At 38.0% G+C, this 14,463-nt stretch overlaps 1 protein-coding gene across 1 annotated transcript; it reads left to right on the top strand.

Moving 5' to 3' along the window:
• Positions 1–2,189: 2,189 nt before the first annotated feature.
• On the top strand, positions 2,190–12,118 carry LOC149004409 ((3S,6E)-nerolidol synthase 1-like). Its single transcript, XM_089168650.1, has 7 exons — positions 2,190–2,360; positions 2,470–2,737; positions 10,273–10,648; positions 10,743–10,961; positions 11,051–11,189; positions 11,286–11,540; positions 11,828–12,118. The coding sequence occupies exons 1-7, from the start codon at positions 2,190–2,192 to the stop codon at positions 12,116–12,118; spliced, it is 1,719 nt and encodes a 572-aa protein (XP_089024776.1).
• The last annotated feature ends 2,345 nt before the right edge of the window (positions 12,119–14,463 follow it).

The following is a 14,463-nucleotide window of genomic DNA, read 5'->3' as shown; positions in this document are numbered from 1 at the left end:
CTCTTTGTGAGCATAAATAGCTGAAAGGAAAGTGTGATAACATGAAGATATATTGTCATAACATACATGTGCCTAGATAGGGCACCTGACAGAGTAGTATGTGGTGAAATCCTTGAATCTAGATGGGGGGTTGTGCAACCCAATTAGACCTACGGACTAAAGCAAGTGCAACCACAACTCCTGGGGTCATATCTAGAATTATACCTAATTGATTTTCAACTTGATTATTAGGGGACATTGACATTGTTACTGTCATCCATCACACTGTTATTGTTATTTCTGAGATGGTCTAACATGACTGGCCGGCATGGGAGCAACTTCAACAATAAGATCATTATAGGTAAATTAGAAGTATTGATATGAGTCTCTCCCTGAAGTTGGTCCCTACTAGAAGAAGAAGAAGAAGAGGAGGTAAAAAAGATATCATCATCTAAATTTCATCAAACACCACATTCCGAGAGGTAAAAACCTTGTTGATGGAAAAATCAAGGCATATATAATCATAATTGGTTAAGGACGCTTGCTGCAAGCACGGTAAAACATATCGGCGAATTTCGCCGAAATTTTAGCAAAATTCGCCAAGTTCGATAGTGGGCGAAATAAAAAAGTGATCGAAAACGATAATACAAAATTTCGCCAAAAAATGGGCAATTTCCGGCGAAATACTCCAAATTTCAACGAAATATTCCATTTTCCAGTGTCGGAGTCACATGAACACTTGCGATATATTTTACCTTGACTGGACTTGAGAAAGAAAGAAGACAAACAGTGAGACTAAAACCAACACAAACGCTGTGAGAGATTGCTTCTTCTCTACTGCCATGGCCTTCACACAAGACATGAATCAAGAAGATCGGGTTTTGGAGAGGTTTTAAGAGAGATTTTGGATCCATCGGAGATATCTGAGATTCTGAATAAAGTCTTCTTCAGTTTCATGGTCGCCAGCAAAATCCACGTTAACAGAAAAGGAACTGAAGAAGAAGCGAAGAAGCTAGACGATCACTTTATCAGTCGTCCATGAGTTCCATCACCGTAAAAAAATGGTGTTTTTTTTGTAAAAGTTAAAAGGTGATTTGACACTTTGGCGGTTGCTTGTTTTGTAGCCAGACACATTTGATAATATTTTGGTTTTTTCTTTTATAAAATATGAGTTAAGAGTTAAGGCATTTAATGGCACCACTCATTAAGTAGTGCAAAAATTGTTCTTTTATAAAATATATGTTACACGTTCACACTCATAGTTACACATTTAAAGCCACACACTAAGCCCTGACACACTCATAAATGAAATTTACATCTTTTCGCCGTTTCACTGGTTTCGCGATTCTTGCTGAAACTTCGTACCTTAGCTGCAAGGACTTTATGTTTTTAATATTCCTACAGATTCTTTTGCTGAAAAAGAAAATAAGGACATCCCATCACAGCTATGTCACAATCAGTTTATTAGATACCATTTTGCACTTCTAGACCTGGCACCATGCTATCTTTGTACGAACAAGGGTTGAAAATAAGCACAACAGACAATGGCCCAGCCTGGCCAGATGTGGACTTGTGTCAGTCACGATTTACGATCAAACATCAAACACGTGAAGCTTGATAACATTTATGTGTCCTGCTACACAAATAAGAGAAAATTGCTTGGTAGTATGAAGTTAATGTGCAACATCTACAGCGAATGCTTGAGATAGAAAGTCTCGACTGAAATTGCTTGAGATAGAAAGTGTTGTGAAATTAATGCACAGTGCCTACAGCGAATGCTTGAGATCGAGAGTCTCGATTGAGATTGCAATCTTAACCATCTATTTTTTAAAAATGTATTATTATACTCATGAGAAATAGATTCACAGCCCAGTGCTACGCATTGCTGAAGTCAAGTCCCAAATCCGATTACACTTTGCATTCTCGTTTGGTCAAGCAGAAGAATCTAATCATACGAATTAGAATCGAACACTTACCAATCCTCCTGTTCATACATGAAACACGTTGTCCCTCTCCGTTACACTTGCGTGTATGTGCCTCTTGAAAGGGAACTTGGGAGTTGAATTCAAGATCTTTATTCTGTAGAAGCGATAGTGATACCGCACTATAAATTAACCCGTTCCTTATTGCAGGAGGCTCATCTCTCTCTCGCTCTCTCGCTCTCTTGCTTTCTTTCTCTCTCTTTCATAAGCTAACCTTGTGGAGTTCATATGGCCTTCTCTTGCAACCTTTCATCTTCTTCCACCATCACCGGTAAGGTCTCTGGCAGAACACATGTTATCAGTACTGCTTCTCGTCTTCACATATCTGCTGCTTACGAATACAATGAAGTCATCATCCGATCCCTCAACTTGGTCAACAAATCCTCCCTACACCACATGGCAAGCACTGCAACTCATCACTCCTGTACAAATTTTCCATTTTCATTAACGGGTTTAAGTTTAGTTTAGTTTAGTTTCTGAGTGACGACATCTCTTTCTGATCTTGTAGGATGGGCTTCGGATTAAGCACGCAGAGAAGTGCATTCAAGCTAAGCGTATTCTGAACCAACTCCAAGATCCATTAGAGCGTATGATCATGATTGACTCAGTGCAACGCCTGGGAATCGATTATCATTTCGAACCCGAAATAAAAGATGTCCTGTCAAAGCATTATGGAAGCTTTAGTTCAACCACTTTCCCTTTCGGCGATCATAATCTCCATAACGTTGCACTTCATTTCCGGTTATTGAGGCAAGCTGGTTACTGGGTTCCTGAAGGTGAGTATTTTATTTACCAAAAAAAAAGAAAAAGAGGGATTACAATCCTCGACGGCCGAACTTGGGGCGGCCATCTAGCGGCCGTGCTGGATGGCCGCCACGTGTCAATTCAAAAAATCTTAATCGTTGGTTTTATTTTTCTATAAATTGGTAAATTTGAACCGGTTCTGAAACTAAACCAACGGTTAAGTTTTAAAACCACCGTCCCCATCATCGTCCCCGACAACAAGGACATCAATGGATGACAAAAAGAAGCAGCAACAGCAGAAGAGAGTGGTGGTATGTGGAGGTGGAGTCATCGGGGTGTGTTGTGCCTATTTCTTGGCCAAAAAGGGAGCAGCAGTCACTCTTGTAGATAAATAATCGATCGCTTGTGCTGCATCAGGTAAGGCAGGTGGGTTCCTTGCCCTCGAACTGGTGCAACAACGACCCATTTCGGAACTTGCCAGATCCAGCTTCAACCTCCACCGTTCCCTTTCACTCCAACTCGATGGCACCCACAATTATGGCTACCGTCCCCTCCACGCCCTTGGGCTCACCCTCACTGACCAGCACCAGTTCATTTTATTTCACCAACAAAGACATTGAGTAAAACCAAAATTTGAGTGCGTGTGTGTGTGTGTTTGGGAATTGGGATTCAGAATTTACCTGTTGGACAAGAGTAGATTTTTGGGTCTGTGGGTTTGCCACCCTGGGCTGAATAATAGCTGAGAAAGAGAGCATGAGTAGTAATGGCTCCCGCCCCCCCCCCCCCCCCCCCCCCCCCCCAAACACCCCCAAAACCCTATTTTAATTCCCACCCCCCCCCCCCCACCCCCCCCTTCCACAACCACCACCCCACCCCCCCCCCCCCCCCCCCCCCTCCCTCCTCCCTCCTCCCCCCGATGCTCTCTCCCATTTTAAAAACGTAGGTAGGGTTGGGACCGGGCCGGACCCCCCCCCCCCCGGGGAGTTGTGGGGGCCCCCCCCCCCCCCCCCCCCCCCCCCCCCCCCCCCCAGCTCTACAGGGGGTCCCCCCCCCCCCCCCCCCCCCCCCCCCCCCCCCCCCGGGGGGGGGCCGGGCCCCCCTTTTTTTTTTTTTCTGTTGAGGTATTTGAGTCATACCCAAATAGGTTGAGGTACTCAAGTTATACCCAACTTATTGTTGAGGTATTTGGGTCATACTCAACTTATGTTCTAATATGAGCCATCAGATTAGTTACGATCTAACGGTGTAATGGGCCTTGTAGGAGAGTCCAATTACCAATAGAATTCAGTATTTATTCTATAAATACTAGCTGGAAGCAGCGGTCTGGGTATTCCAAACTAGATACTCAGGTGTAATGCTTTAAGCAACCTCGTGCTTAAACCCTAACCCTAACAATCTTAAAGCATTACGAGATTTGGTTGCAAATTTCGAAAAAGAAATCCAGCACCTCGTATCAGTTACTTGAATTGATTAGGATCGACAAGAACAATGGACGAAGGTAACAGGGATTGCATCAATTGATGATTTCATAGCCACCTCCTGGAAGAGCCCTTGGAGACTGAGAACCAGCTACAGGCGATGATGGCAGGAGATCCTTCAAAGATGTATGGGTTTAAATCTATCTGTCTTTAAAGCTTGAGGAGTTGGTTCCGGTGCTTAAAACGGGCAACTTCAGTCTGGAATAGATGACCGGCAGTCATTGAGAAAAGGTAATCTGATTTCCCGTTGCTGGTGAAAGAATATCAACAGCTTTTTTGAATCAAGAATCAGATACAGCCGATACCAGTCAAATTCGATTGGAATCACCTACCAATTGGCGATTCAGTTCCATAAACTCGGTTATGTTGGAATGAAACGGTACGACTCTAAACCATTCAGTTCCACGATTTTAATTCCTATTTTTTATTATAGAAAGAGCCATCTTATCTATAGAAAGAAGGAAGATGATTAGCTGGTGGTTGTGTGAGAGTAATCTCAGATATTACCAACCCAGAAAACTTGATCTCATGTGGTTTTCAAACCTGAACTTCTCAAATCGGGAAAGAGAAAGTGGGTCGGGACTCAGCAGTCCCATGGCTAATGTAGCCAAGAACCACGTCACTGGACTGATTATAACTCACGCTATTATATTCAAATAATAACGTGAGTTACAAGTCTCAACCTTTAATTTGGTTTTGTACTGGTAAATTCATGTTGCTGTTGGGCCCATCCCCACCACTTTGCAACATTTGAGAATTCTCTTCTCTAGATGTTGTTTGGGCCCACCCCTTGCCAAGATTGAGAAGGAAAATAAGTCCCAACGCTGGATGCTTTACTTCCTCTCTTGTGGAGGTGTCCGACCTAGTCAATTGGTTGAAATGCTGAACTTTGGCTCCAGATTAGTAGAGCTCTAGTAGTGGAGAGAGAATCATGATCCTCTTCTCATATCTATAGTCAGACTCTATCAAGAAGGTACAATTGTATTTGTTTTCAAGTATGACTCTTGAAGGTACAGATAAGGTATTATAATCTTTCCTCTTTAGTTTCATCTTTCATTTAACATTGAATTGCTGATTTTGATTTTTAAATCTAGCATGGGTGTTAATCTTGATTAATGTTGCAATCATTAGCTACTACTTGTGATTCTTGTTAGATGCTCATGAATCATTGGTTTAAAATGTTCCACCACTGAGGCTAGCATAAGCCAACTTTATTCTCACCATTTGAGTGATGGTTTCTCAACCATTCTTAGTTTCACTTAGTCATGGTTGAATTGAATTTTGTATGAAGATTATACATATTTCTTTGTTGAATATTGGTATTGGCAGCCTTGGTAAATGTGATGTTTTAGCTGTTAAGGCTTTAAAATCATAGTGATTTTTTTTTAACAGTTAAACTAAGGTGGAATTATGTGGATGGAAAATTTTAAATATTTCCAGATGCCTTGAGCAAAGAATGAAAAATTTAAATATTTCCAGATGCAATGTCACTATCAAAATCGAGAAAGAATTTTTTTTTTTTTAAAACTTTTTTTTGAAGAAAAAAAAAGGAGGGGAAAAGAGAGAACACCTGAAGGATATATGCATCCAATTAACCTGACCAAGTTAGAGACCTTCTTTAGGTCTAAAATCAATACAAGAAAGAGAAAACAAAATTTAGATGAAAAAATCTAAATTTGTTTTATAGAACACTAATGTGTTTTTTGATTCAGTCTCATGATTCTTGTGTCGTTGATTCTTGGTTTTGTAAATAAAAAGGACATGTCTCTTAGGTTTCTGTTTCATATTAAGTGATTCATATCAGTTTTTAAATTTTGTGGATTCGAATAAAGTGAATGATATGGATTATAAAGCCTACATGAACAAACTTGAAGGGTATGTCATGAAATGTTTCGAACATAAAGACTATAAATTAATTTAGTCATTTGATCTTAAATAAGCACATAGATTATGGCACAAAATAAGTAAAGAGTTTTAGTTTCAAATGAGTAACTCTGATAAATGCCTTTACTATAAGTCTGTGTCGAATAAGGTCATAATTATTTGCTTACATGTAGATGACATGCTAATTCTTGGTTCTGATTATTCTGTAGTGAGTGAAATCAAAGAAACCTTAGCTAAAGAATTTGACATGACGGATCTTGGTGTTGTAGACATCATTCTTGGCATGAAAGTAAGTTTTTATGGGTAGGGAATTACCTTAACTAATCTAGTTGTATTGAAAAACTACTTTCTAGATGGGGATACAGTGGATGCAAACCAGTAGAGGCACCATATGATTATAACAGCCTGTATCAAAAGATGGTAAAGTTGTGAATCAGTTAGAATATTCTAAACTAATTGATAGTCTTATGTATGCAATGAGTTGCACTAGGCCAGACATAGCCTATACAGTAGGCATGCTGAGTTGTTTCATATGTAATCCTAGTACAGAGCACTGGAATGCCCTCAAAAGATTAATGAGATATCTTAAGGGTACTACAAACTATGCTCTTCTTTAATTTGGACATCCTCAAATTTTGGAAGGATAATTCTGATGCATCTTATTGCTCAGAAATATAAACAACAATCTACTAGTGATTATTCTTACACTAGGTGAATTGGCTATTAAAAAGGAAATCCAATAGATGAACTGTATTGTTATGAGTTCTATCTTTTATGGAATCATAATTATATTCTCTAGCCTCAAGAGAGATAAGGCAGAGAGCGGATAAAAGATCTGATCCTGGATATTCCTATGATTAGCTTGAAGTTTGTTTTGTGATAATCAAGCAACAACAATGATAGCTAATACCTCACTCTTTAATGGTAAGAGGAGACAAATTAGGCTAATGCAGGTTGTGCTGAATTATCTAATAAAACAAGAAGTGATCACTTTAGTTAATCAATATAGAACATGGCAGATGCCCTTACAAAGGGATTGAAATACAAATCGAACATTCAAAATTGTGGGGGAGATGGGATTAAAGACCTTATAGATAGATAGGTCTTAATCCAATTTCATGTTATTTTGAATTGTTCGAATTTCATCTAGCCATAGTTAGCATTCATGACAATTTGCATATTTCAGATAATTTGGCAAGATTGTGGAGTATAGAGGTTTGTGAAATCATTCCACATTGATGATATAACAGCCTTTGTATGAAGCTTGATTACCTTATTATTCCATTCAAGGAATATGAAAATTGTTGATATGTTTCGATGATGTTATTGTTATCTTTATATCATTCCACATCTGATGATATGTCTTCCATAGAAAGGTTTATCATTCCAAATTTGATGATATAACCAATAAACTATGTTGGACACGATAACTCTAACATTCCAAATAGAAACATAGAATGGTTCTTTGTAAAAGAAACCATTTAGATCTTGTTCTTGTACAGAAACTTGATGAGAATGCAAATTATATTGAACATGATTTCAAATAGAAACATGGAATGGTTCTTTGTAAAAGAAACCATTTAGATCTTGTTCTTGTATAAAAACTTGATGAGAATGCAAATTATGTTGAACATGATTTCAAATAGAAACATGGAATGGTTCTTGTAAAAGAAACCATTTAGATCTTGTTCTTATATAGAAACTTGATGAGAATGCAAATTATGTTGAACATGATTTCAAATAGAAACATGGAATGGTTCTTGTAAAAGAAACCGTTTAGATCTTGTTTTTGTATAGAAACTCTATGAGAATGCGAATGATTTTCCAGTCATCATGTGGGTTGTATTAAGTTCTTTTGATTGAGCTAGATACTTATACAAATGATTGAATTCATATATTATGAAATTCATATTTTGGTAAATTTGCAATGGATAGCAAAAATGGAGGAGCGAATCCAATCCTCTGGTTTGATGGAAAGATTTACTTGACAAGTAAAATCACTCAAAGCTGTCAGGATGGATCTCTATTGGAAAGATTGACTTTAAGAGTAAATCGTTCAAGGATGCAAAGAACAGTTGTATTGTTCTTTGTGAGAATAAGTAATTCAATCCAAGAAGAACTTCTAATTAGATTGGGTTTAGATTTGTTCTAAAACTCATGTTTTGATTCAAAGTGTTCTTTTGGATTTTATTGAATACTATTCTCTTTTTGGAAAGTTATGAATGATTCTGTATTGATTTTGAACATTACATTTCTGGGACTACTGCTAGAGCCATATGTAGAACATAGGAGGAGATTGTTGAGGTATTTGAGTCATACCCAAATAGGTTGAGGTACTCAAGTTATACCCAACTTATTGTTGAGGTATTTGGGTCATACTCAACTTATGTTCTAATATGAGCCATCAGATTAGTTACGATCTAACGGTGTAATGGGCCTTGTAGGAGAGTCCAATTACCAATAGAATTTAGTATTTATTCTATAAATACTAGCTGGAAGCAATGATGCAGGTATTCCAAACTAGATACTCGGGGTGTAATGCTTTAAGGGGGGGGGGGGGGGGGGGGGGGGGGGGGGGGGGGGGGGGGGGGGGGGGGGGGGGGGGGGGGGGGGGGGGGGGTTGGGGGGGGGGTGGGGGGGGGGGGGGGGGGGGGGGGGGGGGGGCGGGGGGGGGGGGGGGGGGCCAAGGGGGGGGGGGGGGGGGGGGGGGGGGGGGGGGGGCCCCCCCCGGGCGCCGGGCCCCCCCCCCCCGCCCAAAGAGGGTCAGTATTTCCCGCCGGAATTTCGTTGTTTATAATTATTTTCTGAAACTTCCTTTTACGGTTTTGACACGTGGCTACAAAAATTTATCAAAATCTCAAATTTTAAGGTTTTTTTTTTTAATAAAAAAGATGCAGTAGCGGCAACCTAATGCCCCTACGCAATATTCGGACTTTTTATTGAGTACGACCTATGCAAACATTAGTGTTGTACACTACCAGTGCAAGCACTGGCCCCCGTCAGTGGAGCCCCATCGGAAGCCTAATATAGTCTCAAAATTTTAAGTTAAAACAAAATTTCCTCCCTCTTTCCCTCTTGTCTGATATCGTGCATTTCTTGCTCTCATTTTGAGAAGTCAGTAGAGCATGGACAAAATTCAGGTCCACTCCACTTAGGCAACTTGTCCCCCATTTTCTCACCCTCACAATTGTGCTAACACAACTCTACTCATGTATCGCGGGTAAGTCATGCGTCAGGGTGGGGAACTGAAAGAAAAAGCTGTCTGGGTCAACAGGATCTCGACTCAACACAAACTGTTCCTCAAACATTTTTTTTCCATCATAAAATTTGGCACAAGTCCTACCGCTACATTTTTTTATTACTATACATATGGTGGTTCCACGTCAATTTTTTTGGTGAGAAGCATTTGTCCTCCTAACAAAAAAAATAACAGACATGAGAGATTTTAAGCAAAAGGAAAATCATTTAACAACAAATTCCTTCAAAAAAAATTAATAAAAACCACCAGATATTAAAATAGTTTTTCTTTTCTTTTCTTTCTCTCTCTTTTTTTTTTTTTTTTTTTTTTTTTTTTTTTCTTTTTCTTTTTCTTTAATGAGTGGGGCAGGGTTAGGAAATGGATATTTATATGGTCATTTAGGCAGTTTGAAATTATGATATAAAAAATGGGGGAAAAAAAAAACCTCTTAGTTCCCAAGATCAATATTCATAGTAAGAGGTTAAGAGCTCAGGTTTTCTTGGAGCAGGAGTTCCTCCCTCGTATGTATAAAAGTTTCCCCAAGGATTAGTTGAGGGGTGTCTAAGCTAACTGGACACCTATGTTCCAAAAAAAATGTCCCTATTTCTAAATATTCACATTTGAATTTAAATTTTAAACTTTAAAATTCGAATCTCTAGTAAAAGTAATTAAAGATGTACATCTCTAATATCATATATTAGAGAGAATTTTTCTATTTCTCCCCTATGCTTAGGTCTCTATTTACTCTAAAGTCTTATCCTCTGCAAGCTTTCACTTCTATGCCCCATAAATGAACTATTACCTTTCTTTCTCTTTTGATATTTCAAAATGACTAAATTTCCTTTATTTTACCCGTTTGATCTATAACCACTTCCAAACTCAATTAAATGAAAATTTTGTTTTATTAAAAAAAGAATCAAATATTTATCCATGTAGTTGTATAATCGATTGGTGGTGCATGAAACAGATGTGTTTAGCAGCTTCAAGGATAAGAAGCAGGGACACTTCAGAGTAGAACTAAGAGAAGACATAAGAGGAATGATGAGCTTATACGAAGCTTCTTTCCTCCGGACAATGGGAGAAGAGATCCTCGATGAAGTACATGACTATGCTCACAAGCACCTTAATGCTTCTCTGATGAATCCCCAACCATATATTGCCAAAGCCATAAAGGATACCCTTGATAATCCCCACCACTTGAGCCTGGCCAGATTTCAGAGCAAAGAAAATCTCCATCGTTTCCATGGCGCATATGGATGGATGGATCCCTTACGAGAACTTTGGAAGATGGATTTTAACATTGTTCAATCCATTCATCGAGATGAACTATTGCAAGTTTACAAGTAAGTTGCACCGGCTGTTTTTAATTTGTTTGATTGTAGTGAGGGTCAAACAAATTTTTACTGTATTGATTGTTCAGTTTTTGGATATGTTAAGGTGGTGGAGAGAACTGGGTCTATCAGAAGAACTAAAGTTCGCCAGAAACCAACCTTTAAAATGGTACATGTGGTCTATGATGGTCCTTCCAGATCCAAAGTTCTCTAAGGTTAGAATCAAGACCACAAAAATCATCTCACTTGTTTACGTGATAGATGATATCTTTGACGTTCGAGGGTCATTGAATGAAGTTGTTCTCTTCACTGAAGCAATCAACAAGTATGTATTTACCAAGTTAGGTTTTCATAATGAATATAAGCAAGTTCAAACTACTCTAATCTAATATGAGATAATTACTTTATGTATAGATGGGATGCCACAGGAATTGAGCGACTGCCAAACTACATGAGGACATGCTTCAAGGTTCTTGATGAAATCACCAACGAAATTGCTTCTGATGTCCTCAAAAATCATGGTTGGAACCCTATGCACTCACTTAAAAAGGCGGTAAGCTTTAATTGATTTTTCATTCTTCTCAAGACTGAATGTGATAATGTTAATATGCAACCTTTACCTAATGCTCTATCTGCTGCTAACCTCTAGTGGGGGAGCCTTTGTGATGCCTTTTTGGTGGAAACAAAATGGTTTGCTTCAAAGCAAGTGCCCAAGGGCAAAGATTACCTGGAGAATGGAGTGGTGAGCTCAGGAGTTCATGTGATGTTACTTCATTGGTTCTTTCTCCTGGGTGAAGGTATAACTAAAGAGACTGTGGATCGTGTGGAACAAAGTCCAGGCCCTGCTCTCATGTCTTGCCCTGCCACAATTCTTCGTTTGTGGGATGACCTGGGAAATGCAAAGGTAACTAATACTTGTAAGGAGTGTGGATCCTCTACCCTGGTACATAGAGGATTCTTCTCCCTTCACATCATTTCACCACACATTTAGAAAGAGCTAGAGTCCACCTCCAAGCATTTATAATCCATTTTGTCGATGCTAAGATATGGGTTCCCTCCTAATAGTATAATGAAGAGATGTGAAGAGAGGACAATCCTCTACCCTGACAGATAGAAAATATCTCAACTTGTTAGTTTAATATTGTCTATCAATTTTTAGTAATTTGTTAATTGATATGGATTGATAATTAGGATGAGAAGCAAGATGGGCATGATGGATCATACTTGGACTGCTACTTGAAGGAATATAAGGGTTCTTCAATTGACGTTGCACGAGAACATGTTTTCCATTTGATTTCAGATTCATGGAAGCAACTTAATGGGGAAACCTTTGCATGGAAGTCTTTCACTCCATCTCTTACAAGGGTCTCACTTAATTCTGCAAGGATGGTCAAGGTGATGTATGATTACGATGAAAATCAATGTCTTCCAGCTCTAGAAGATTATATCAAGTCACTGCTCCAAGAGAATATCCCTTTGTGATGGAAATATGAAACCATACTTTTTCTTTGGGTAGAAATACAAAAGGGATATTTATTGTTGCCCCCCTCTCTTATAGCTTTATTACTAAAAGAACCCTACTCTTTATGAAATTATTGTTGCCCCCCTCAATTCTAACAGTGTTAAGTGACCGTTAAGGTTGAATGTTTAATGTCTATTTTGCCCTTTTATAATTAAGAATGCCAAAAAAAATATTATCCTCATTTAGAAAAAAAAATCACATGAAATAATTTTACGTGTATTTTTGTCATCTTGAATTATAAAAAAAAAGGCACCCTATTGGTAGTAGGACTTCCTAAAATAGCTAACGTCAAATTAGACAATAAATAAATAATAATCTATTGGAAGTAGAAACTTCTTAAATTGATAACATTAAACTAGAAAGTAAATAACAAAATTAAAAATAACACAAAAAATTAGGAATTTTTTATTTATTTATTACCAGATTGAAAAGTACATATCGAAATTTGAAAATGAGTATCCCTTGATTTTCTCTCTTTCTTTAGACTAGGAAAGAAGATTGTTTAATTATGTTTAAGTTTTCCTTAATTACTCAGGATAGTAATGTAATTTAATATAAAGTGTAAATAAATAATATAAGACTATAGGGTTAATTTGGGATTTTTAAATAAATAAAATATGCCATATCATCATTTAACTAACGGAGTTTAACAGTAGGGGGACAATAGTAATTACAAGCAAAGTTGAAGGTTGAATTAGTAATTTCAAAAAGGACAGGGGATATATTAGTAATTAAGCTATAATACAGGGGGACAATAGTAATTATCCCAATACAAAACTATACTTACTATGCTCTCTCTCTCTTAGTAAGAATTAAATAAAATATTTTCAAAAGACACCCTACATTTCTATCATGACCGCTGAAGCCTGAATCGAAGAATGTGTACGTGTGTTTGTTCACTAAATTCTGTTGGTCCGAATCAATTGTCTAGTTCCATAGTGAACCCCTTTTTGACATTGTGAAATAATTGGTCCGAATTCATGATAAACTCAGTTTGTGGTGCCATGGAAGGATTGACCAAGGCAGATGACCAAAGTAGTAGTTATTAGGGTGGTTTTGCAGCGGTTTCTCCTGGACTTCTATCTCCATTGTTTTGAAGAACACACAACAATTATGTATTTGATCCTGCAACTGAAGATTTATATCTTTTATTTTTTTTTGGGTAAACTGAAGATTTATCTTGTAGTTAGTTTTTTAACTAATGAAAGAAATAGTTCAAGTTTGCTAGTCATCTAAAAAAAATGAAGTCCCTGATATGCTAGGGTAGGGGAAAAAAAACATACATAACACCTGACAATGGAGAAAGATATCCTGTGAGAGGTTTTTTTTTCTTCTTTTCTTTTCTTTTATTTTTTTAATTTTATGGTAAAGATTAACTACTTCATTTATGAATTTCATAGTAATAGAAATACATGTCCTACCGAGCCAGAATTTGTAACTTGCTATCCTCTTGCCTAGCAGGCAAAGATTTACCTCCGTGGAAAGGCTGATTCTATCATGCTTGCATATCCATCATTTGAGTCTCCAACAATTATTCCAATAATTACATATCCGATTTGACCTATGGACGAATGTGCAAGCATACGTTTCATGCTTGTTTGAGTAATAGCAATGAGATTCCCCAATATCATGCTAAAAAGGAATATCGTTGGGGTTGGCCCTCTTCTGAGGGAGAAGAGTCAATTTTCCCTTCACAAAAACAAACTCTCAATCATCTAAAAGTTACATGGCTACAAACCGAATTACCACCAAAAAAAAAGGGGGGAGGGGGGGGGGGGCTGACAGACCTAACCCACACTTTGACTTGTAAATTTTACCAATCAAATTTTCTTATTTTGGTGGGGTTGAGAGGGTAATATTGTCCAAAATTAGGTCTGGATATTGTTTTTGTACCTCACCAATATTGATACTATAACCATCGGAGATGGTGGTCTAGTGGTTCTAAGTTTACTTCCAAGTGTTTTGGTAGCCTCTATGTCCCAGATTTAGGTCTCCTTTGTTCCTCTGTTTCTCTCACTGGGCAGTTGTGTGCTCTTTGGCTTAGCATTAGATCCTTATCAATTTCTATGGATTATACTAGGCTTTTGATGGGGCTACGCTAACAGGGTCAATGCTTAAACGGATAGTTCGCAAAAGTAATGATTACATAAGTCAAACTCTAAAGTCCAAACATTGTCTAGTGGGGAGAGCAAAGGCGCCACTACTGCATCCCCCATTTCTTTATCCAAAATAAAAATATTGATATTATACTTAATCGCAGCAGGTATAATATAAATAAAGGATGATAAAAAGCAAGAGTTTTTAC

Source organism: Hakea prostrata, chromosome 9 (assembly GCF_041222555.1).
Source record: "Hakea prostrata isolate BN-2017 chromosome 9, UWA_Hpros_2, whole genome shotgun sequence".
NCBI classification, from domain to species: Eukaryota; Viridiplantae; Streptophyta; class Magnoliopsida; order Proteales; family Proteaceae; genus Hakea; species Hakea prostrata.
This window is presented reverse-complemented; position numbering and strand designations above follow the sequence as displayed.